Here is a 24206-nt window from a genome sequence, read left to right on the forward strand (position 1 = left end):
CACACTAGAGAAAACACTGGTAGTAATATTTATCTTTGTGACATGCATTATCGGGCTTTTTTTTTTCCTTTTACAAAACTGCAATTGATGTATAGTACAATGATTTGGCTAAGCTGTTGTAATGATACCATTTTCTATTCATGCCAGCTGTACTTGTAAATGTTTGTCTATGAGGCCATCTGGTTGTTTTGAATATTTAATTGGAGCATTTGATTGATAGTTGGCTGTTGGGTGCCACTGTAAGAACAGTTCTGGGCCCTTATAAGCTTTTGTGCTGTTGGTGTTGTAGGAATATGCATGGGATCGTATAGTTCGGGGGATTCTGATGTGATCTGTGGGGGAGCACCACAAAATCCTCTCTCTTTGTCCACAACAAAAGGTGGGGTCAGACAAAAGAGAAAGCCAGAGGGAGAGGTGAAGTTTCTGCCTTTTCTCAGAGCACATTTCCCAGTTTTAAGTTTTAAAGAAAAACTGGGTGGTTCATTTGTTATGTGACACCCCCCCAAGAAAGAACTGAACCAGAATATGATGGACAACTCCAATGATGTTGGGGCATATTTTGACATGGACAGTAGAAAAGCCAGTTCCAGTTCTAAAGGAATCACATTCCACATGTTTTTAAGGCATCGTTGAAGATTTGTATTTGATAAGTTGCTGCTGTGTTATGTCTAGATTCTGCTTCAGGCCAATTCTTGAGATCTAAAGTGAAACTTGTGGCTGTTGAGCCAGTTTGACATTCGGGCTTGCTCAGGCTTGTTATCCTTCCATTACTGTCTTAGAGAGCAAATAATATGAAATCATAATGTGTAAACAGCAAAGGTTGTTTAAACATATCTGTGACTTTGGGAACAAAACGGTAGTCTTCACAAGAGAAAGCCATGCTTTTGTCTAGATTTTTTTAAATCTGTTTTTATGTTGATACAGTGATCCATACTGATTTAACTTGATTTGGTCTTCATCTTTCCAGTTATTGACCCTTCATCTTAAAGTAGACATGCCACTTGCATTCTTCTTCATCAGTTTTTATGCTATTAGCGGCAGGCTAAAGTGCTGCTTCCAAAACAAACAGAATTTTGGATGTTTTTTCAGAAATGTTTTCACAGATTTGTTCCAGGTCAGCTCTAAGGTTCTGCACTTTGTGTATCGGACAGCTGAAGCAGCACGTTTTGAAAAAAGGTGGGGAAGTGAAACAATAGACCAAAAAGGTTGTGCAATGGGGAAAAAAGTATAACAAATTAGATAATGATATGTTATTCATAGTTTCTGTCAACAACCATTTTTTTTCCCTAACTCAAACAAGAGGATAACTAAATAAAAACTAATGCACAAGGACAAAAAATATAATGTAATGTATCAAGACTTGTCAAGGCCAACATGTTCTGGAGAGATGAGATCCAAACAGAACTAATTAAGTGTTGTAGAAATGCGGGACGAGTTTGGAATGGATCCAATCAGAAGTAACACTTCCCGTTTCTCATGAAAATGTGACAAAATGCCAATGAAAATAAGATTCCTAGTATTTAGCAAATCTGACTGGTAAAAATCTGACTTTTACTTCTTTACTTGATCTTGTGATTAAGAGTTGTGCAACAGTTTGATGTTGTGTGTTGTTTTATGAATGAGAAGGAACCCAGAGCTTCCAGAGAAAAAACACAGAAGTGGGGAGTATATGCAAGCGCGTCATCAATGTTCAAAAGTCAGTATTGATAAGTTATGGAGGTGCATTAGTGCACATGGCATCTTTATACATCTGTGGAGGCGCCATTATTGCTAAACAAAATCATGGACATCATAAAAGAGAGGCATGTGACTTTAAATGTGAGTTATGCTTTTGTTGGTAGAAAGTCAGTAGAAGTATCAAGTGTTTGGGTTTTTTTGTTTTGTTTTGTTTTTTATAGTCTATTTTGGGTGAATATGTCTTGGTAACCAATGAAGTGCCCAGAGCTGGTTCGAGATATTTGCCAAACTGAGAGGCTTGCACTTGAAGGACTTCAACAATATAGGTTTTCCGAGCAGCTTATTCTGCCAATTGTGTGGTTTCTTTTTCAGGAAAGGCCTAGGAAGATGATGTCATTCATTACAAAAACACAACTCCATTGCGGAGCAGGCTGAGTGCTGAACTGACCTGGACACAGCTCAGATCCATCACACATTAGAAACATTAAGAGCATTAAAGGGGAGGCCTAAACGGCAAATGTACATTTTGGTGGCATCAAAATAAAAATCATTGTTCCCATAAAATCCACTTGGACCTGTTTTTTGGTCAGCTTGCTAGCAGTATAGAGTTTCTGCATTGAAATATCTGCGTAAGTATTTTGTTATACTAGTAATTTAGTAGACAAATTTAAAAAAAATGAATCTGGAGAATATTATTTTCTATCCCAGCATATTTGGTTTTCCAAAACAGTTTTCTAATCTAGTTTTTTTTATTTTATTTTTTTTTATGCATTTGATAATAACCGACTTTGACTAATTGCCAGTCGTAGTGCTGCCGTGCCCACACAGCTCACATGCTGCTGTCACCAGCTGGTTATCTCGTCTGTGCCAAAAACTTCTGTTAGCTAGACCTCCTTCTGCAGTGGATGTCTGGATTCTGAAAAGCAGCTGACTCATCCTCGTGATTTCTAGTAATATATGTCATATTTTAATTGTCATATTTGCATTTGATTTCTTCTAACATTGTTGCTCCAGACACATAAATAGAATTTAACTGTACAGTACAATATTGATTGTTTCAGGTCTGATTCTTCTGGCTCAGCATTAGCTTTCCGTGAGTCCTGTTTATTTGTTCCGAGAAAGTCAGTGCACCATCCATTCATATAAATGGATCGATGTGATGGTTGACAAACAGGAAGTTTGAATTACTGTGTTGCTGTGGTTGTAACACAGCAATTCACAATCCGAGAAGTGATTTTGTTGGTCCCAGTTTGATGAAACAAATTGGGCGTCTAATGTCTTTTGCTTGCTTTGTTGTTTATTGTTGCTGTCGACCTTTAGCTGGATTTTAAGTAGAAAGGCTCAAAGGGTTAACAGCAGTAATGCTCTAGGTCTCAGTGCAGTGTAGCTTTTGATTTTGTTGCTGATATAATCGCTGCCTTGCTGCTTGCACATTGCGAATGCGATCAGACTGTGTTGGGCTCCTTTGGCGCTATTCCCAACAGTCGGCATGTTTTCAATCTTTTATTTACTCTGTGGTGCAGAGCTGCACTGAGCTACACACAAAGAGAAATGTGCAGTCGTTGTGTTAGGGCTCATTTATTCATAGAGAACAACAAACGGGCCGAGCAGGGGATTTGTGCTGCAGTTTCTTTGTCGGGTGTTTTGTTACTTAATGGGAGGTGACTGCTGAACAGTGTTTCTTTAGCTTCAAGGCCACTTAACCTTGGAGCCAAAGCTCAGAGCCACCAAAGCTACAGCCTAACCTCTTAGCACAGAAGAATAACTTCACCTGACTCAGCCGCTCACATATTAAGTGCTATAATCCTTAACTAGCTTCAGAACAAAGATACTAATTCAAATTGGAACATTAAAAGAGATTTGATGTACTTATATAACCCTTAATTAGGCTTAAATTGTGGTATGTTTAGGGTTATTATTATTATTTTCGCTTACAGAAATACTGAAGTTTATTCAGGCTTTTGAAAGTCTGCAATTTCCAAATTACAAGATTCACACTTTTAATGATAACTCGCACAGCTAATGTCTTAACAAGCTGGAGGAGAAAAAAAGTTCACTTAAAGTTTAGTCAACCGGTCATGTTCCTCGCAAATGTAGTCAACTGTAGCTAATTAACTGAAACGCTGCAAGCTTGCGAAAGTTTCTTTAGTCAGAAGTACCACTTTTGTTCCATTTTAATGACTGAAGAACACTTTGTGAAGTTGAGTGAAAGAACAGCAATTTGCACATAGTTATCAGATTTCAAGTGTCTTCAAACCGCGTCATGTGGTCTGGAATACAAAGATAGCGTTGCGGTAGAGAACAACTGGAAATCCTAATATCTGAGACACTGAAAACTTTTGTGAATTTTTTTGGCTTCAGATACGGTATAAACAATGAATCCATTATGTTAATGTTACAGATCTGATAAACACACTATTAAAACATTTACAGCCCGTGCAGCCGTAGGTCACACACCAATGAAAAAGTTTACCCATGTGATTTAAGCCAACCAAAACAGAAAACAAGGCAAACACTCAACCATAATCCAGCATTTGAACACACATTATCTTTTTTTCTTTGATATTTGAATGACAAGTTAAAAGTAAAATCAGCGACTAAAGCTAAAGATGCTTCGATCCAGCTTTTTTTCAGTTTCCCACCCAGTACCAGTTACATTGGCTTTTAGTATCTGAGAACGTGACGTGATGGTTTTAAATTGATGAACTGTAGTTCTCACTGTGAGGAAGGGACTGTGACTCATTCTTTTAGGATGTGCACTGAACCAGCGTCCTTCTCCCTTCTCCCTCAGTCTCTCTGACCGAGTGTAATGAGCGCAAGATGTGACGGGAAAAACAACCATGATCTGATATCTTCATTCATGCCAACTCACTTTGGCCACAGCTCTGCCGTTTACCACTGATCCCTAACATAATTATTGTTAGTATTATCAGAGAGTATATGCGATTATACAGTAACATTGTACACTGTAGATTCTATAAACGATTATCCATTTATAATGACATATTATAAAAAAACAGTACTTTTGGATACATGTGGTTAGAACAACTTATAATGATGTATAAATAAATATAACATCTTTTTATGAAGCTGAATCTGTGTATTAGATTGGCATATTTATTTATACCATATAAATGTATTATAGGTTGCATAATAAAAACAGTTATATAAAATGAGATGGATAGTGTTTGGAATTAATTGATTAACTTGGAGAAGGTAGTGATTAGATTATGTTTTTGTGAATATGATGGATTTATGATTTTTTTTTTTTGTGTGTTATCACATATTATTTATGTGTGAATTGAAGATTTGACTGATTGAAAATGTAGTTTTTCCACAAGTAATTTTATCTCCACCAAGTGCTGATTGATTAAACCCGTAACAGTTGTATGCAAATCCTTTCAGCATTAACGGTATCATAAGGGATGAGTGCACACTTCAGCTATTCTGTTACAAATACCAATGTGACCCTTCACTTACGGGCACTTGAAACTATGTTGTAACATTTTACAAATGCCAGGATATGAGTCACTGAAACTGGAGCAATCTTTGAGTTGAGCATCCATCTGCTGTGTAGTGGCAGCTTGTTTCACTCTGCTGCCACGCGCATGTGCACGCGCACATGCATTCAACCTGCATACACACAAGTAGTTTGACATAGAGGTCAAAGGTGAGAAAAATGAGTAAACAGAGCAGACACTGTAGAGGATGCTGTCAACCCTTGACAACGCACACGAGCTCTCATACTCAGACACCGAATACGTTTCTTTGCAATCACACACTCTCCTATTTTGAGCCCAGATCATACGCTGTGCAGACTAGACTGCTAAACTGCCATGTACATGCTTTTATATATCTTTATCCCAGCATGCATTTCATGCACAATGCGAGCATCCAGTTTACTGCTCCAGGGCAGGTGTGGTTGGTATGCTTGCACTGAGTACAGTCATTTAAAAGTTCCTTTTTGGGGCTTATTGGGAACTTATTCTGAAGATATGAGCCAAAATATTACTTTTTTCAAATATCCCATAATGTGACTGTATAAACGGATACAGGTCCTCACAATTTGAGTAATCCCTGGACCACACACACACATTACTAACTCACTGAGTCATGTGTATCAGTAAGCCTGGGAGGGAAGAGCACCAGCTCTGAATGCCAAAGGGCTTTTTCTCCCTTTCAAATCTGTGTCAGTGTAGTGTGAACACAGGGGAGAGATGCCCGTAGGCTGGAATCGTTTCTTGCTGTGCAGCCTTGAGAGGTTTTGTCGGGACTTGTAAAGTCACGTGAGGTCACTCCTTGTTTTCTGTATGCTAGAGTCAGGCTGAAACCCTCCAAAATGCTTTAGGCTAATGATGAACAACATAGTAGTTTCTGTTCATTTGTGTCATTCAAGTTCAGCCCTCATGACAAAGCTTATTATCAAGTCAACATTTATGGTGTTTAGCATAAATTTCTTTTATCCAGCGAGACAGGATGGTGGCTCATGTTACAGATATTTTTCACAGATTTGTACTTTGTTTTTGTTTTTAAAAATTTGCCTAATTTGGACACATTTTTTGGAAATTATATCATTTGTGTTTCATATTTTATAGTTAACAGCATTGCATTTACACCACAAGGGTGACAAAAGCCTCTTTAACCCAAAGCATCTTTCTTGGGCTACTGGTATCCTGGTATTTGATCGTCAAATCTTCCTCTTCCTTGCAGGCTTGACGATGGGTTGTGTCAGGAGTAAAGAGGACAAGGGCCCGGCTCTGAAGTACCGACCAGACAACTCAAATGCCACTCCGGCCAGCTCGCTCCTGGGCCACTATGGGCCCGAGCCTACAATGATGGGTCATTCACCTGCTATGAATGCTCACAACAACAGCTACAACAGTCATGCTGCTGGCCTCACACCCTTTGGCGGGACGTCTTCAGTCATGACGCCCTTTGGCGGTGCCTCCACCTCCTTTACTTCAGTGGCTGTGAACAGTCCCTTTCCCAGTGTCATCTCAGGTTAGTTTGTGGTGAATCAACATATTCTGTATTCATAGATTTATGTATTAGAGAAGCTATAAATGAATGACTTGAACAGCTTTCCTTTCTATTGTGTGATGCACAAACTGTTGTACAACTTTAGAATAAACTCAGTTGATCATTTGTTATGCAGAGGACGTTATAAGCAGCAGATGTTATGCAAATGAGACATTTGAAACGAGTCAGCCAAAACATCATTGCTGAACAGAAACCCAAAATAGGTCTGTATTATGGGAAGCAATGCAGAGGCATGGCCTCTCCTGAGCCAAGAAAAACAATAACATGGACTGGATTGAGTGGCTTTAGTAAATGCAAATTGCATATTGAACGTTTTTATTTCCTACACTAGTTAGACTTAGAATGACTTTAGAATTAAGGGTGTGTCGGTCATAGAATGACTCTGAGTGGATTTATATTTAAATTATGCAGGAAATGTATGCAACAAAGCATAATGTTGCCTCCTAAAGCACGCACACATCCCTCATTCCCTTCATGGCTCTTTCACGATGCTGTGGCCTGAGGGGCTCCTATGCATCTAATACAGCCCTTTTAATTTTCTCCCCAAGATAAATATATCTGAGTCCCGTTGTCTCTCTGCACTCCATCATTTGTCAGTTCTTTTTATTGTGAATAAAAAATTAAATGACCTCCCTTTAATTTGAGGTGATGCCACTCAGTTTGAGAACGCTAGGAGGAATATTCTGCTTCCCTGATGAATTCTTAAAAATAAATCAGAGCTGAGAGAGCCAGGTGTATATGCAGACCACCTCTGGTGGTATAGCAAGGGAAATAAATATCTGAAATAATATTTCACCGTGTTCTGCCATATTTCCATCTTACCTTTTGTATTAATCTGTAATTTAAGGCTGTAACCAAGAGCGATCAAAATGAGTGTGTGTTTAGAGGAATCAGGCGTTTAAATTTCTCTCACTTTCAGGTGGTGTAACGTTTTTTGTAGCGTTGTACGACTACGAAGCGAGGACGGCAGACGATCTGTCTTTCAAAAAAGGGGATCGCTTTCAGATTATCAACAACACGTGAGTATATTTGCTTTTTACACTGACAAAATGCTAGGCGGATTTGTGTGTGTGTTTAATCCTTCAGTGTATTCAGGTCTGATATTAAGGCCGAGATCTGTCTGGGTTAATGGGTTCCTTTAATGGGCCATCTGTTTACTGTCCATTGATTTTCTCTTGCCAAAGAAAAACATGCAGTTAAATTTATGACATTATACCAAAAAAAGGATGCTTATTATTGGCGCTTTGATGATAACTGAAGGTCAAGCTCATTAGAGTATTGACAAACCAATTAGCTTTGTAAACCAATGCTCATTTACTTCTTTTGATTTTATTTTGTGGATTACTCAAGTCTTGAATTTGACAATTCAGTATCAGTCATGTTAGTTCTCATAGTGCTTTGTAAGGATATCATGATTTGGAAGGAGAAATATGTCACTCAATACCTGCCGCAGCAGCTTTACCTTGTACCCCACATGTGCTCAGGTGTGAAAATAGGCGGCGTGCCAAGTGCTCTGCTTTTCTTGTTTGTCACGTTCCACGTCCCATCCTACCACTGTGTGTGTCCACATTGCTTTTGCGGTGATGAAAATGCCATCTGCTTCTAGAGAAGAGGTGGGACGAGTACAGATTGGCTAAAGGTTTTCAGACAGATTCTCTCTTCCTTCACTTTTAATTTAAGCTCCACATCTGCTGTTAAACACACTAGTAATTGTGGCTACTTGCTTATTTTAGCGTTCTAGAAAATTTTGATTCTTTTCCAATCAGTTTTACTTTTTTTTTTTTTTTTTTTTTTAAATAATAGAAAAAGCATATATAACATTATATAGGGCTTTGGAGTTGATATAACGGCCCAATGTATTGTGGGAACGCGGCACCATATTTGCAGGTCACGAATCAAAACAAGCACACTGTGGTGGACGATTGCTAGAACCATGCTTAAAAGCAGCTCAAAAGAAAAGGGATGGGATAGAGACTGATTGCGTCCGGATGCGAAGAGACGGTACTTGGAAAAAATAGAGTGCGTTGGTAATGTGGACCCGTATGAAATATGGCTGTGGAGTAGAAACCCTGATGACCTACCGCCATTGCCCTACCCTGATACCTTCTCGTACCTTGTATGTCAGGGGTGGGCAACTCCAGGCCTCGAGGGCCGGTGTCCCTGCAGGCTTTAGATGTGTCCTAGAACCAACACAGCTGATTTAAATGGCTAAATTAGCTCATGCAGTTCTCCAGAGGCCTGGAAACGAACTAATCATGTGATTCAGGTGTGTTGACCCAAGGTGAGATCTAAAACCTGCAGGACACTGGCCCTCGGGGCCTGGAATTGCCCACCCCTGTTGTATGTGGAGTCGGTGCATACATGGCGAACCAGTTTCGGAATTATAAATCTCTGGAGGCACACATCCAATTTACAAGATTTCAGGGTTCAAGATTTGGCTGTTTTTAAGCCTCCGCGTTGTGAGTACGTTGTCATTCAAACAAAGGTAAGTCAACTTGAGTACTGCGAGTAAAACGCGATTGATTTCCCCCCTCCCTCCGTAGATTGAACTGCACAATCTCCATATCATATTGTGTGTGCAATTATTGTCACTTAAAGTAAGGATTTGTTTCATCCATTTCATAGGCTGGTTTGCCTGCAATAACTCCAAATAATTAGCAAAACATAGATCCTCAAAATCACTCATTAGGATGTTTGTTCTATTACACTATGACCTCAGAGCACATTGAAAATAAAACTAATAGGCTATAAAGAGCAATATGAACTTATATGAACTTACTGGAATGAAATGATGGAGCACACCAACAGATATCTGGGGATAATAGAGAACTGGATATCAGGTTGTCTCACAGCTGCTATCCAGGCTTGACGCCTTCGTTTGGTAACATCCGATACTTGAGATCCCACATGTTGCTTCCAGGAGGGGAAAGAATGAAAAGGTAGCCCATTTTCAAGCTTATTCCCTTGCCGGTCATGCAATCTAACATTACAACCGACCACACAGCAAGTACGACCCATAGCTGATGTTATCCATGTGCTTTCGCTCCGCTCAATTGTTAGCTTTTTGTTTGGCCTGCAAATATGGCGCCTCAACCAAAAATCCTGGCCACGCCCCCTCCCACAATGTCATGCTCCAAAGCCTTATAATGTTATTGCGGCGTAATTTAACTTTTCCTTAACAAATTACTTTCCCATTTTCTGCCAGTGACTTCCCTCAAAAAGTAGTTCAGTCAGGACCACTTCTGTTAGGACTCACAGGTCACACAGACCTGGAAACCAGTCCATCGCCTCCCACGGCAACCTCTGGTTGCTAAGGAAACTTGTGGTGATAGTGCAATTTCAAAAAGAACAATGCAAACTGGAAAAGATAAACGCTCACCATCAAAGTAAAAGCTGTGCCTCCCCTCTGAAACGTTGAAGTCAAACGGCCTCTGTTCCTGCTTTATGCCTCACGTTTCAGTTTCACTATCACTTGCCGAGTAGTTTTAGTGTTTGCAGACAAGTTGCAGTCTTCCATGAAAACTACTAGCGACCAGAGCAATTGCTAGAAAATTTTTGATGCAGCACCACATTATCTCTTTGCGAACATTTTCACACTACCAGCCGCCATCAACCGGTCAGGAATACATTTGCAGCTTATGGTTAGCAGTTGGTTGCCGACCAATCTGGTCTGTGTAACTGGGGTTTTAATTAAGTAATGCATGCAAAGGAAGAGCTGGGTTAAGGGTGGGTTCCAAATGGGTTTGCATCAACAGCAGTAACTGTAGGTGATCTTGAGTTATTTAAATATTGCTTCCTGCTGAGGTTAGCTGTTATCAGCTGATCGCAAGCTGAGCTTGACTTCCTGTTTTGACTAAATGCTTAATATGTGGTCTTTGTGTCACATCACAAGTCTTTGTCAGTTGTTTGCAATTAAAATAAAGAAACTCAAACCCTTGAAATTTATTTTAAACATGTTTTTATCATCTGTACAAGTAATTTTTTTCTTTTTTTACAAAAAAGCTAATGATAGTCATCATTTATTAAATAATTTTGTATTCTTGATCTGTTCATTTAATACTATATATAATATATCAGTTATTTAGTTTCAGTTGATTTAAAAAAAATAATAAACTTAAAAAAAACACCAACAACATTCAGCATCTGAACTCCACCCACATTTTGATGACTCAGACTGCTGACGTCTTTGGATGATGTATAATCCTACCTCTGTCTGTCTTTTTTCCCCCTTTGTATACTTTCATACCAGCTCCCTTTCTTTTGGAATAGGATAGTTGTTTTTTTTTAAGTCACACTTTTGTGTTTGTATTATGTGGTTCTGATTTCTAATTTACTTCTCTCTTCAGGGAAGGCGACTGGTGGGAGGCGCGCTCCATCAACACTGGGCAGAAAGGTTATATCCCCAGTAACTATGTGGCTCCAGCAGACTCCATACAGGCTGAAGAGTAAGAACTCACACAATTGCCTTTCCAAACATAGTATCTTTGCCTCTCTCCGTCATCCAACAACTTTCATTTCCACATCTCTTTTTTTTTTTTTTTTTTTCTTGTCCCTTCGTGTTATTTTCCCGTTCCTCACCCAACTTGGTTTTTCTCTGATTAAGACAAAATGCTGCTGCTGGGTGGACACACAATGTGACAAACCCATCATGTACACATGGCAGAGAGTCTAAACAATGAAGCCATGTATTGTCACAGGAGCCGATGGCGTTCTCTTTTCTGTTCTTCTTGTGTGACAGAAACATTGTGCTGCTTTTACACAGTTGTGGCCTAGTTTCTCTTTTAGCTGTTGGCCATTTTCACATTTTCACTTATGTTTGAGGTTTAAACTGCTCATTTAAATTTAAAAAAAAAAAAACTGGGTAAATCTGCCCAACTTTGCCTTTAGCATGAAAAATAACTTACTGTGACTGAGTTTGCAGGATTTTAGTATATGAAGCAAAAAAAAGAAAGGAAAAAAACCTCATTTCTTTGATTGAACTTCGCAAAGTAAGCCTTACAAACAAGAAAATGTAGATTTTTGTTATTTACATCTGGGAGACAAGTGGAAAATAGAAAATATACCATGGAATGGCTGTTCCAGCAAATTCATCCCAGGGTCAGACCGTGCGATGTTCAGAGAAATTGCAAACAAAGCCCAGACACTGTATACACAAACAGAACAAGTATAGCTTGTTTAGAAGGGATGCCAGGTGAAGAAAAAAATGGCGGCACTGTTTAGGTTTGCAAAGTTGCATCTGAACAAACCACATGACTTCTGTACCAATGTTCTTTAGAGCGGTGAGCTAAAGTAGAGATATTTGGCTAAAGCGTCACGTTTGGTGAAAACCAAACACACCATATCAGAACAAACACACATCATACCAGCTGCAAGCACGGTGGTGGAGGCGTGATGATTTGAGCTTTTTTTTTGGAGTCACAGGACCTGAAGGGTTTTATTATAACACAAGATTAACCACACTGTGCATGTCCTCTGACTGGAGCCTTTTATTTTGCCGAGCCAGCTAATTAAAAAAAAAGCCTCGCTTTCTTGAACCTCCTCTGTAGTAGACCCCTCAGTTCATCTTTTGGTCACTGAGTCAACCATGAATTCGTCTTTATATACCTAAATATTCTAGAGTCAGAAGCCATCTGTCCGACAGCTAAAGCTTGGCTGAAATTGGGTCGTGCAACAGAACAGTGATCCCAAGCACAGTAACAAATCTACAACTGAATGTCTGAAAAAGAAAAGAATCAGGTTTGTAATGGCCCAGTCAAAGTCCAGACTTCAAGCTGATTGAGATGCAAACCTGAAGGAACGCTGTAAAGAAGAGTGGGGCAAAATTCCTCCACAATGATGTGAGAGGCTGATAAAGTTGTACAGAAAATGAGTCCTTCGAGTTATTGCTGCTAAAGGTGGTTGTACCTTTTGACCTATTAAAGCATGGTATATGTTTTTAAAAGGATTGCAAAATCTTTTGATAACTTTATTTTCACATGACTATAAATTGAAACATGCAAAACGCTTGTTGAAGCAAAGTTTTAAACAAGTGATTATTATTTTACCTTAAATTATATTTTATATTTTTTTTCCCCTGTCTTATTTTCAATGCAATAATATTAACTCCACATATAAATACCTGTCAACTGGTTGATGTCAAATATATTTAATTTCGGAAGAAATTTAACTCCCCGCTGTCACATCACTAAAAAACATATCCCTACTATATGAAGGAGAAAATGTAAATTGTGTGCAGTACATCACAGTGGGCTCTCCTCTTGTGACTGATTGTTTGACTTTATTTCTTTTGGCAGATGGTACTTTGGTAAAATGGGCCGCAAAGATGCAGAACGCCATTTATTGGTTCCAGGAAACCAGCGGGGAACTTTCTTGGCACGAGAGAGTGAGACGACTAAAGGTAGGATGATTTATAACAGACATAAAGATGGGCGTGGGTATAGAGACGTCCCCTTTCCCTTTAAACTTGAACTTTAGCATCATGACGATTTTCTTCTTTTGGACCAATAAGTGACTCTATTTGGACACAAGAGCAAAGTGTTAGCTTGCCACGTCACATTTGCTGACAATTTATTTAGAAAGATGTTTTTATAGAGTGCTGGGGGCATCACAGGAACACAGATACCTGCTGATTCGTGGAATGAGTGTAGCATTTTTAAATACTGGATGATATTGAGATCCGGTGCTTCAAGTTCTCATTTGGTGGATTGAAATTTTTGGCACTTTTGTGTTTCATTTTCCTTCTCTAACTGGACACACTAGCAGCGTAGCTATACCAATGGCTGTAATGCTTTGTCACTTGACCCACCATTATCACTTTACTGTGTAGTTTACTGTAAAATAGAACCATAGATCTATCTGTATGTCTTTGTTCACCTCCCGACTTCATGAGATTTGTAGGCTCATCTGTGACTGTGGCTAAATATTTTTTTTATTTCTTATCGGTTTAGTTATTTTAGAGTGTTTATTTTCCCGAGCAACACATCTAAGTTCATTTCTGTGGATTGTTAAGGTGCGTACTCTCTGTCCATCCGTGACTGGGACGATGTAAAGGGAGACAACGTCAAACACTACAAGATCCGCAAGCTGGACAACGGCGGCTATTACATCACGACACGAGCGCAGTTTGAGTCATTACAGAAGCTGGTGAAACACTACACAGGTATGCTGCCCATCTTCTGCACACTCGGGCGTCTTATTTACGTGTGGAACGCATTTAGACAAAGTGCTGTTTATAAATGGACAGATCTTTTTTTTTTTTTTTTTTTTGTTCTTTCCTTTTTTCAGATGCATGTTTTATGAAGCCTAGTGGTGTTATTTGGGCAGATGTGATGTAAAAGTCACTGAGACCATAGAGACTTATTCTTTTGAAGGGTTTTAGCATTGCAAGTAGTCCCCTGCCTCCTACTCTGGCTCCATACAGTGTGTAGACCAGCAGATTCAGTGCTCACAGTGGGAAATGTATTATTCAGCTGCAGATCTATGTGTTGAATATGTATGCGTGTTACAGAGGCTTTTTTGCTATGGTGATTCTGAACTAGTCACAAGCAGCGCTTTCACCGACGCGGTCACAGCTCAGTAACTCAGTAACGAGGTTCTAAAAAAAAAAAGTTTAACCCACTGAGACTTAAGCCAGAGGAGGCCATGAATACAAAAAATGTTTCACTTTTTAAAAAAAACTGTGTCATGTAGCTGAAATCTGCACAGTATTGATAAACAGTCATTCTAAAGGCCTCCTTTGGTATCTTAAAAGAAAGCGACTGCAGCGCATGGTGTGTAAACACATTCAGTACAAACTGTTTTTGCGAACTGCACAAATCCTGTTAAACTTGTAAGAAAATCTATTTTAAAAAAGAGTGTTTGTTAAAAGATACTGTGTTTCTGGTTGTGTTGACCGCATTTTTCCACATAACTGATAGAAATCACTCGCTGCTGTGCGGGTTTTTTTTTTTTTTTTTTTTTTTTTTTTTTTACGGAACTGTTACGGCTCAAAGCTCTGCAGCAGTGTAGCCTTTGATCTGCAGACAGAAAGTCAGGAACAAGTGAGAAAATCTTCACTGGATCTTAACTGCTCAGTGTTTGAATACAGGCTGGATTTCCACTCATTCCTCTGTTTTCCCCTATTTTGTGTGCAGAATTCCAGCAGGACATGATGTAGCGATTGCTGCTGCTGCCAAACAAAAAACAAAAACCCAGAACCTTGATCTTCTTGCCTTTTTAGTGTAGTTGAAATCAAAATAAAACACGGGATACTATTATGGTGAAAATCAGATTATTTCTGGAGTGCATGTTGGAAATAAAGTTTTTCTGTGAGGTGTGGGGACGGGGAATCAAATCTGTTGTGATTTGATTCTAGTTTGCTACCTGCTGGTGGCCAGGACTGCATGTGGATAAAGCACACCGCATCAAAGCTCATTCACTCACTCACTCATTCCCCTTCTTTTTTTTTTTTATGTACTTCTTCCTGTGTAGAACATGCGGATGGTCTGTGCTACAGGCTGACGACTGTGTGTCCCACAGTAAAGCCGCAAACTCAGGGACTAGCTAAGGACGCCTGGGAAATCCCACGAGAGTCACTCCGGCTGGAGGTCAAACTGGGACAGGGCTGCTTTGGAGAAGTTTGGATGGGTAAGAGGCCACTAGAGCCATACTCAAGCACACAGTATGAATGATATTATTTATTGAAATCAGCCCTGCTGGCACAGAAACCAATGCTTCAATCTTTCATTGTGCTCACTCACACTAAAGAGTGACAAAGCAAAATTCATCTACATGCCCTCCAGATGTTATGTGACAATGATGGCTGTAGTTTTTGATTCCTGCACAATTGGTTGACAGCAAGGACGCTACTTTTATGTCTTTGTTAAATATGGAGATGGGGATTGAAAACAGCAGAGACTTCATAATAAAGAGACATGCCACTGAAAGAATCCTGAATGGAAGCTGTTGGTAGGAGTATAAACCCTTATTATAATCCTTATTGATGCACAAGTGCTTGAATAAGTGCCTGGAGGCATTTCAAGATGGCTGCTGTGTGGCAACGCTTGCTTCTAGAAGGACTACAGTAAACAGTACAGGGAGTGCAGAATTATTAGGCAAATGAGTATTTTGTCCACATCATCCTCTTCATGCATGTTGTCTTACTCCAAGCTGTATAGGCTCGAAAGCCTACTACCAATTAAGCATATTAGGTGATGTGCATCTCTGTAATGAGAAGGGGTGTGGTCTAATGACATCAACACCCTATATCAGGTGTGCATAATTATTAGGCAACGTCCTTTCCTTTGGCAAAATGGGTCAAAAGAAGGACTTGACAGGCTCAGAAAAGTCAAAAATAGTGAGATATCTTGCAGAGGGATGCAGCAGTCTCAAAATTGCAAAGCTTCTGAAGCGTGATCATCGAACAATCAAGCGTTTCATTCAAAATAGTCAACAGGGTCGCAAGAAGCGTGTGGAAAAACCAAGGCGCAAAATAACTGCCCATGAACTGAGAAAAGTCAAGCGTGCAGCTGCCAAGATGCCACTTGCCACCAGTTTGGCCATATTTCAGAGCTGCAACATCACTGGAGTGCCCAAAAGCACAAGGTGTGCAATACTCAGAGACATGGCCAAGGTAAGAAAGGCTGAAAGACGACCACCACTGAACAAGACACACAAGCTGAAACGTCAAGACTGGGCCAAGAAATATCTCAAGACTGGTTTTTCTAAGGTTTTATGGACTGATGAAATGAGAGTGAGTCTTGATGGGCCAGATGGATGGGCCCGTGGCTGGATTGGTAAAGGGCAGAGAGCTCCAGTCCGACTCAGACGCCAGCAAGGTGGAGGTGGAGTACTGGTTTGGGCTGGTATCATCAAAGATGAGCTTGTGGGGCCTTTTCGGGTTGAGGATGGAGTCAAGCTCAACTCCCAGTCCTACTGCCAGTTTCTGGAAGACACCTTCTTCAAGCAGTGGTACAGGAAGAAGTCTGCATCCTTCAAGAAAAACATGATTTTCATGCAGGACAATGCTCCATCACACGCGTCCAAGTACTCCACAGCGTGGCTGGCAAGAAAGGGTATAAAAGAAGAAAAACTAATGACATGGCCTCCTTGTTCACCTGATCTGAACCCCATTGAGAACCTGTGGTCCATCATCAAATGTGAGATTTACAAGGAGGGAAAACAGTACACCTCTCTGAACAGTGTCTGGGAGGCTGTGGTTGCTGCTGCACGCAATGTTGATGGTGAACAGATCAAAACACTGACAGAATCCATGGATGGCAGGCTTTTGAGTGTCCTTGCAAAGAAAGGTGGCTATATTGGTCGCTGATTTGTTTTTGAATGTCAGAAATGTATATTTGTGAATGTGGAGATGTTATATTGGTTTCACTGGTAAAAATAAATAATTGAAATGGGTATATATTTGTTTTTTGTTAAGTTGCCTAATAATTATGCACAGTAATAGTCACCTGCACACACAGATATCCCCCTAAAATAGCTAAAACTAAAAACAAACTAAAAACTACTTCCAAAAACATTCAGCTTTGATATTAATGAGTTTTTTGGGTTCATTGAGAACATGGTTGTTGTTCAATAATAAAATTATTCCTCAAAAATACAACTTGCCTAATAATTCTGCACTCCCTGTATACAGGAAGTAGTAGTATAGAAGTATCCTGACTGTGAAGGGGAATTCTTGCCAAGGAGGAGCAACTTTGTTTTTGTTTGTTTGGGGTTTTATTGTTTTGTTATTATGCGTGTACAAATTGAATAAACAAGATGCTGTCTTGCATCTGTCTGGATCCATTTCTGCTCTAACAGAGCAAGATAACATTTGAAAATATAAAACAGATGCTGTTTTTTTCCCCTCCCTTTTTGTCGATTCAAATTTACTCAGTTTATTCAATCCACAAAGAGACAGAAAAAGAGGATGTTTCCCTGCAAAAGTACTCCCGACACAGTAAACGCCTACGTAAATGTGTTGGTAGCTGAATAGTTATTGTGTGAAATATGTCAGAAATACTTGGAAAGGCTGCCAGAAACAGGAACTTTACTCAGAGCCATGTTTCCAAAGAATTTGCTGTTTGAGGACGAGGTGATGAAGCAGAGCTGTAAACATGACCACGATGAGCCGCGGCGTTTCGAAAAAGTCTTAAAAATTTGATATGTTGTCTTCGTGTCCTTTTCAATTAAATATGGGATTTGATTTGTGGGTCATTGCATTCTGTTTTCTGCACTTTCATATTAATGAAATTATTAACAGGGTTGTAGATGGCGATGTTAAGGGATACATTGCGATAAACCAGTGGCCTCCGTGCGTTCGAGCAGTGCTTCCGATGTTAACAACTTGCAGACATAAATCCCCGCTGTAGTGCAGGTGTTTGACACAAACACTTATGAATTAGTGAAGAACAGGAACAACTTTGTGGACGTAAACACACACAGTCATTAGGGCCTACAAACATGCCCAATGTGCATGATTTATATGCGCATGAATATGTAACTTATGTAGAGTTAATGTGAAAAACAAATGACACTGGTTTATGTTAGTGTTTTAACGTCAGGAGTGGGCTTGTCTTGCTGCCTCAACGGCACACGTACTGATGTCAGAGCTGATTACAGATTCCTGTGGGTTTTTAAGCACACACATGCACACACACACAACAGACACACACATCACACACACACACACACACACACACACACACACACACACACACAACACACACACACACACACACACACACACACACACACACACACACACACACACACACACACACACACACAGAGCTCCAGTAATCACAGGTCACTTCCTACGCTTCTTTTCACTGGCCTGCTTGTGAGACGGGGGCCTCTGAGTGAACACGACTCTCTTCTTTCATCGTTGAGTCTTTAATTAAGCCTGCCCTGCAGCAAGCCTCGACCTGCAAGCCTCCACTGAGCAATCCCAGGAATCCCTCTCTGTCACTCACTGCTTCGTGGTTTCGTGATGGTTTTCTGCTCAGCTACAGTTCGTGCTGCTCGTGTGTTTTTGTTTTTTTTAGATGATGTTCTCTATGCACTCCCCACCTCACGTTATTACTTATAGATATTATCATTGTCCTACTTTGTCCTTCAGCTTGCGTGCGTGCACGCAGAGTTTGTTCGCTATGATTCATTCATGAAGCTCAGCCCTCTGACGAAAGCAGTAGATCTCCTGCCTTGGCTTATTGTATGTAAGCAGGGCGTGAGTAAGTGGCTCTCAATCAGGAAGTGGCCGATTATTTCAGCTGCCATGTTCTCTCCATACATGGGAGCCCTGCCAGAGGTCCGAGTGATTTTAGGATTGACTTTTTAATCACGTGAAAGGGTTAGAAAATGGGCCTTTTAGTCTTTTAATGAATTGGAAGTGTATTTCCTCTGTATCTTTCAAGCAAAGTATTTACTTTTGCAAAGTAAATAAGTGATCATTCACATTTTGTTTCAAATATATTCAGGCACATGGAACGGTACGACTAAGGTGGCGATCAAGACCCTGAAGCCGGGCACCATGTCTCCAGAGGCTTTCCTGCAGGAGGCTCAGATCATGAAGAAACTGAGACATGACAAACTGGTACCTCTCTATGCTGTGGTGTCTGAGGAGCCCATATACATTGTTACTGAGTTTATGGGCAAAGGTAAGAACTGTTCAGGTTCCAAACCAGAAGTTATGACGATGCACACAAAGAATGTATATCTTAAATTTATTTGTATAGCCCAGTATAACACGGAGGTTCCAAAGAGATTCACAGGAACTAAAGCATATGAACCCATATGAAAACAGACATTTAAATAAACAAACAGTCCATCAGAAATAAACACAAATAAACACACAAATCGTGTTTGGTTTTAGAGCCAAGAAATGAAGAAATGAAATTTAGTCTTAAAGCATTTGCAGTCATTCATATGTTAAACACAGTGCTAAAAAGCTCATTAAATCAGTGTCGCCTGGCTCTACAGATAGCTGCGTATCGACTGCACAACTATGCTAACAAATGTTTTGCTGTTTGGTGACGTTTCCAAGTGGCAGCATGTATAAGGAGAAAAATAATGGATCAAGACAACTGCCCTGTGGAACGCCATAGAAGTCATGAGTGGTTGATCTCCGTAGATGATGATGAATTTTCTGTTAGTGATAATATAATATGATCTAAAACATTCAAGTATATTATAAAAGAGTCGTGCTGTGACTCATTTTTTTTCCATCCATAAACTGTTTAGGAACAGCCAGCCAAACGTGCCCATGCTGTTTGCAGTGACGTCTCTTTGGGGCTTGTAGTTAAAATAACACTAAAAATCAAAAGACAATCACTTTGAATCAACTTCAGATGTGTGCTTCATTTGGCATGAAATAACAGGAGAGCTCGCCTCACCTGGCCACGAAACTGCTCCTCAGTCAGTTGTCTGAAAATGGAGACTGTGTATAAAAAAATGGCTATAATACCCAAACACTTCATGTATTCATTTTTGTAAAACCTCTCAATTAAAGCCGAAAAATCTTCCCTTCAAGCACAAATTGATTTGTTTATTTGGATTTAAATCCACTGTGGTGGCATAGAGTCAGAGCGGCAAGAAAATGTATGTTTATGCAGAGCTTGTTTGAGTGCAGCTTTGAGATAAATACATTTTTTTTCCACTCCAAGAGTGAGGCAGGAAGTCTGACATATCTTGTGTAAACCTTAGAAGTGAAAATATCGACAGACCTTTCAAAGAATAAAAAAAACTGACGTCCTCTTGGAATAATAATTTGTGTCTGTCAATTTTTCTATTAGAGTGTTTCTATAAAAGATCTTCTGTTTATCTTTTAACCTCAGAAAAGTAAATGCAAATTATTTCAGAGCTTATATAATGTTATCCCTGGCCTCAGAGCTCTTTTTAGAGCTGTCACACAGATTATACTTAAGCCAAGCGATCAATAGCCACTCCTTTCACTCTGATTGATTTATTTTTTGAGCGGATGTTAAACAAGAGCAGCAAAAAGGTAAAATTTGAACTCATTAACTGGTACAGAACTGTGATTAGAACAGCCAGATAGTTTCATCAACATTTAATAAGTATTTCATTCTTAATCTGACCCCATTAAACACACACAAACCTTCCAGTCAACAACTTGCTCACCCCTGCACCACTGGATCCCCAGCAGTCCAGCAGCCTTTAAAAACACATCACAGTTCATTTGAAGGGTTGTATTCACTTTTTAACAGTCGCGGTGCCTCCAGGTTATTTCTGTTTCTGTTTATTTTGGTGTTGTCTTTATACACGTTGCAGACGGATGTATTGATTCTCTTGACAGTAGTCTTCTAAACTCTGGCAGGTAGTTTACTGGACTTTCTGAAGGAGGGAGATGGAAAGTATCTGAAGCTTCCCCAGCTAGTGGACATGGCTTCACAGGTAGGATAAAAACTCAGTGTTTAAATGCTAACACAGGTGCAGCAGCTCCCCGTGTCTCTTCCCTGCCCGGCTGCTCTTTTAACTCTGACTGAGGGGAAAGATTATCATACATCAGCAATGCAGCGGAGAAAGCTCCACGCGGGCTTCTTTCCAGCCGTGTGTGTAGGTGTGCATGAGTCAAATATTCACGCCCTGTGAATACTGGTTTCGGTTTGTTCTCCATCTGGCTGGCATAATTTATTTAAAATCTACCCTTCCCCTCTCTGCCGCTTCCTGTGCAACAATGTGCGCCTCCTCTCCCCCTCCGACAGCTCTTCACCGCTGCGTGTGCCTCCCCTCGTTGTCCCCCACTTAACTGCCTGTAGCACTTAAACGCTGCTCACCAGAGGCCATTTAAGCTCGCTAGTTCAGTCACCTACTGTGATCTGCTCTTAATTTGCCTCTTCACGCTCACAGGCTCCCTCTCCACTCTGCAGAGTAGTAATTTTTCTTTTCCTTTTTTTTGGGGGGAATTAAAACTGAAACAGGCTGAAACCCATAGACGCCTCAGAGGGAGTTTACAACAAGTGTGAGAATGGTGTCGAATGGCTGTGTTCAGGATGTTTATCCAGATGCTGTTGGTGTCATTGTCACAGGTGTAGAGTGCCTTGTTTGAGTTTTGTCTTCGTGTATTCTTGACACCTAAATGCAGCTATGTTTATTTGATCTATAATTGAAAATAAAACATCCTTTTTTCATGCTCGCACTTTTGCTTTTTGAAGCTGTTAGAATAACACCATTACGTCCTGTCCAATCCAACTTAATCCCAGATTGCAGACGGCATGGCCTTCATTGAGAGGATGAACTACATCCACAGGGACCTGAGAGCTGCCAACATTCTGGTCGCTGATAACCTGGTGTGTAAGATCGCTGACTTCGGCCTGGCTCGGCTCATCGAGGACAACGAGTACACCGCCAGACAAGGTGTGTGACAGGGAGCGGATGCAGTTGGACGCATGTTTGTCTGCACTGACTATAAATAGAGAACATGTTGATACTGGGCCTCTCAGTGCCTGCTCTGATCTATTTAGTTATGACTGCTGCTTAATACAGGACTTGGAGCTTAAATAAATTGAGTTGAACCTGAAAATGTCACAGCAGATTTTGATATTAGCTATAATTAAAAATGCAATTTGCCGGCCCGCTACATGAACCATGATTTTGTTCATTTAGGCTACACATGCTCACATTTTTTGAGCTGAAGGGTGGTTCAAAAAAATCAGTTAACGTTTCTAATGATGGGAGGATGTGCTGCTTTTTCACAGTTTCTAACATTTGAAAAGTTTAAATTATTGATTTACCAACTGAGGAATATTCAGCAGTCTTATTGATGTTTTCTTTGCCCATGCTTGACTCGCCTCCTTTTCTTTTTTGCCAGGTGCTAAATTCCCCATCAAGTGGACGGCACCTGAAGCTGCCTTGTATGGACGCTTTACCATTAAATCAGACGTCTGGTCGTTCGGTATCCTGCTGACTGAACTTGTGACCAAGGGCAGAGTACCATATCCAGGTAAAGACAGCACACGCAGATACATGTAATGCACTTTTAATTTTTGCTGTAGATGCTTTTGGCCCCTCCTCCTTTGTTGAGCTGAATGGAGTTCTTGTGATGGTTTGCCCCAGGAGACAGTTTTGCGTCATGATTATTTTCCAGCACGCTATTGTCATCCTCAGTCATCTGGGGCTTTTTCACCCTGTGAATTAGAATAGAAATCCACACATGTGATCTGATATGAGTCATCTCAGGTGTTTAGTGACTTGTCAGTCACTGGCAAAGTACCCTTGCATGTGTGATCCCCCTTCTTATCCCTTTCTTCCACCTCGTTTCTGCCCCCTGCTGTATGAGATCAGTACTGCAGTGTGTGCCTTTAACTGTGTTAAACTGACAGTGATTACAGAGCATGCCATATGGACGACTTAACGATGTCTTGTAGAGGTCCATCTGGCTCCAGTGGCCTTCTTGGTTTCAGTGCAAATCATTCCTCTAATTATTTCACCCCAGAGCTGCAGATTCAGGGGGTTGAACCCACTTATTTGCATTTTTTTTAAACCATAAAGTGTCTAACTGTACATGTATGGTCTGCTCTTCTTATTTGAATTCAATGCTAGACAGTGCAGATGTATTTGGATGCAGTTAGACCAAGTGTCTGGACCGTGATGTGTCATTTCTTTTCCATTTTATATCAAGTGTGTGTGTGTGTGTATAGGTATCTACTGTTACCCGAATAGGCAGACATGATGTTAGAGCTGAGGTTTTAACATGCGAGATGTAAATCATTCTACCACCTCAGCAGCCGACATATTGCTGCCACCACATCCTGGTCTCAGCAGCTGCTCGGGGCTTTTCCTCTCCTCTCCGACTGTGAGATAATCTGATCCCCACTCTCCCACAGAGAGATGGAGGGGGGAGGATGCGGCTATGCTGTGACCATGCCGCTGACTCTGTGTCATAACCTCTTTTAGCTGCAGTTGAGCTCCCCACGGAGCTGTTTCTGTGCTGTGTCACAGAGTTCATGATCACGGTCTTCCTGTCTTGGGAAGAAATCTGTGACACTGGGACGCGGAGCTGGAGCAGTTCTGTTTGTTTTCTTGTTGTTCAGTTTTACGAGTAAACCAGTAAACTGGAGGAAGCTACGCCGACTTCTCTGTGAGAGCGCTGGAGCACCTGTATCGGTTTATTTCTGCTAACAGTCTTATCTCCCTGTATGTGTTTTAAAATTGACTAAAAGTCTTAACAGGAAATAATGAGTGAACTTCCAACTGGGTCATTGAGGTTTTTTTCCCCCCGTACCACAGTGGTCTGCGTGGGCATTTAATCCTGCTGTCAGCTGTATGACAGCAGCGCTTTCTACAGTCAGGCTGCACACTGAGCTATTTCCTAATCAAAAGTTGTACTAGTTTTCTTGACCAGAAAACTTTGGAAGACTCCTTCTGTTATATGGTTTTTCAAATAACCACGGAGAGGAGAAGTCATATTGATGTGGAAGTCAAACTATATTAGTTGAGAGTGTGTGTGTGTGTGTGTGTGTGTGTGTGTGTGTGTGTGTGTGTGTGTGTGTGTG

General features: G+C 40.4%; 1 protein-coding gene across 1 annotated transcript in view; it reads left to right on the forward strand.

Annotated features, from left to right (window-relative positions):
* The window catches only part of yes1 (YES proto-oncogene 1, Src family tyrosine kinase), a 33276-nt gene that overhangs the window by 7246 nt on the left and 1824 nt on the right, over positions 1 to 24206 (forward strand). The window contains exons 2-11 of the mRNA XM_005912433.2: positions 6388 to 6678; positions 7637 to 7736; positions 11064 to 11162; positions 13011 to 13114; positions 13727 to 13876; positions 15187 to 15342; positions 19173 to 19352; positions 21029 to 21105; positions 21915 to 22068; positions 22523 to 22654. Of these exons, the coding sequence (XP_005912495.1) occupies positions 6396 to 6678; positions 7637 to 7736; positions 11064 to 11162; positions 13011 to 13114; positions 13727 to 13876; positions 15187 to 15342; positions 19173 to 19352; positions 21029 to 21105; positions 21915 to 22068; positions 22523 to 22654 (1435 nt within the window). The 5' untranslated portion in view covers positions 6388 to 6395. The remainder of the gene's footprint in view (positions 1 to 6387; positions 6679 to 7636; positions 7737 to 11063; positions 11163 to 13010; positions 13115 to 13726; positions 13877 to 15186; positions 15343 to 19172; positions 19353 to 21028; positions 21106 to 21914; positions 22069 to 22522; positions 22655 to 24206) is intronic.

The sequence above is a fragment of the Haplochromis burtoni genome, unplaced genomic scaffold, assembly GCF_018398535.1.
Source record: "Haplochromis burtoni strain Fernald_Lab_line unplaced genomic scaffold, NCSU_Asbu1 Contig_3, whole genome shotgun sequence".
NCBI classification, from domain to species: domain Eukaryota; kingdom Metazoa; phylum Chordata; class Actinopteri; order Cichliformes; family Cichlidae; genus Haplochromis; species Haplochromis burtoni.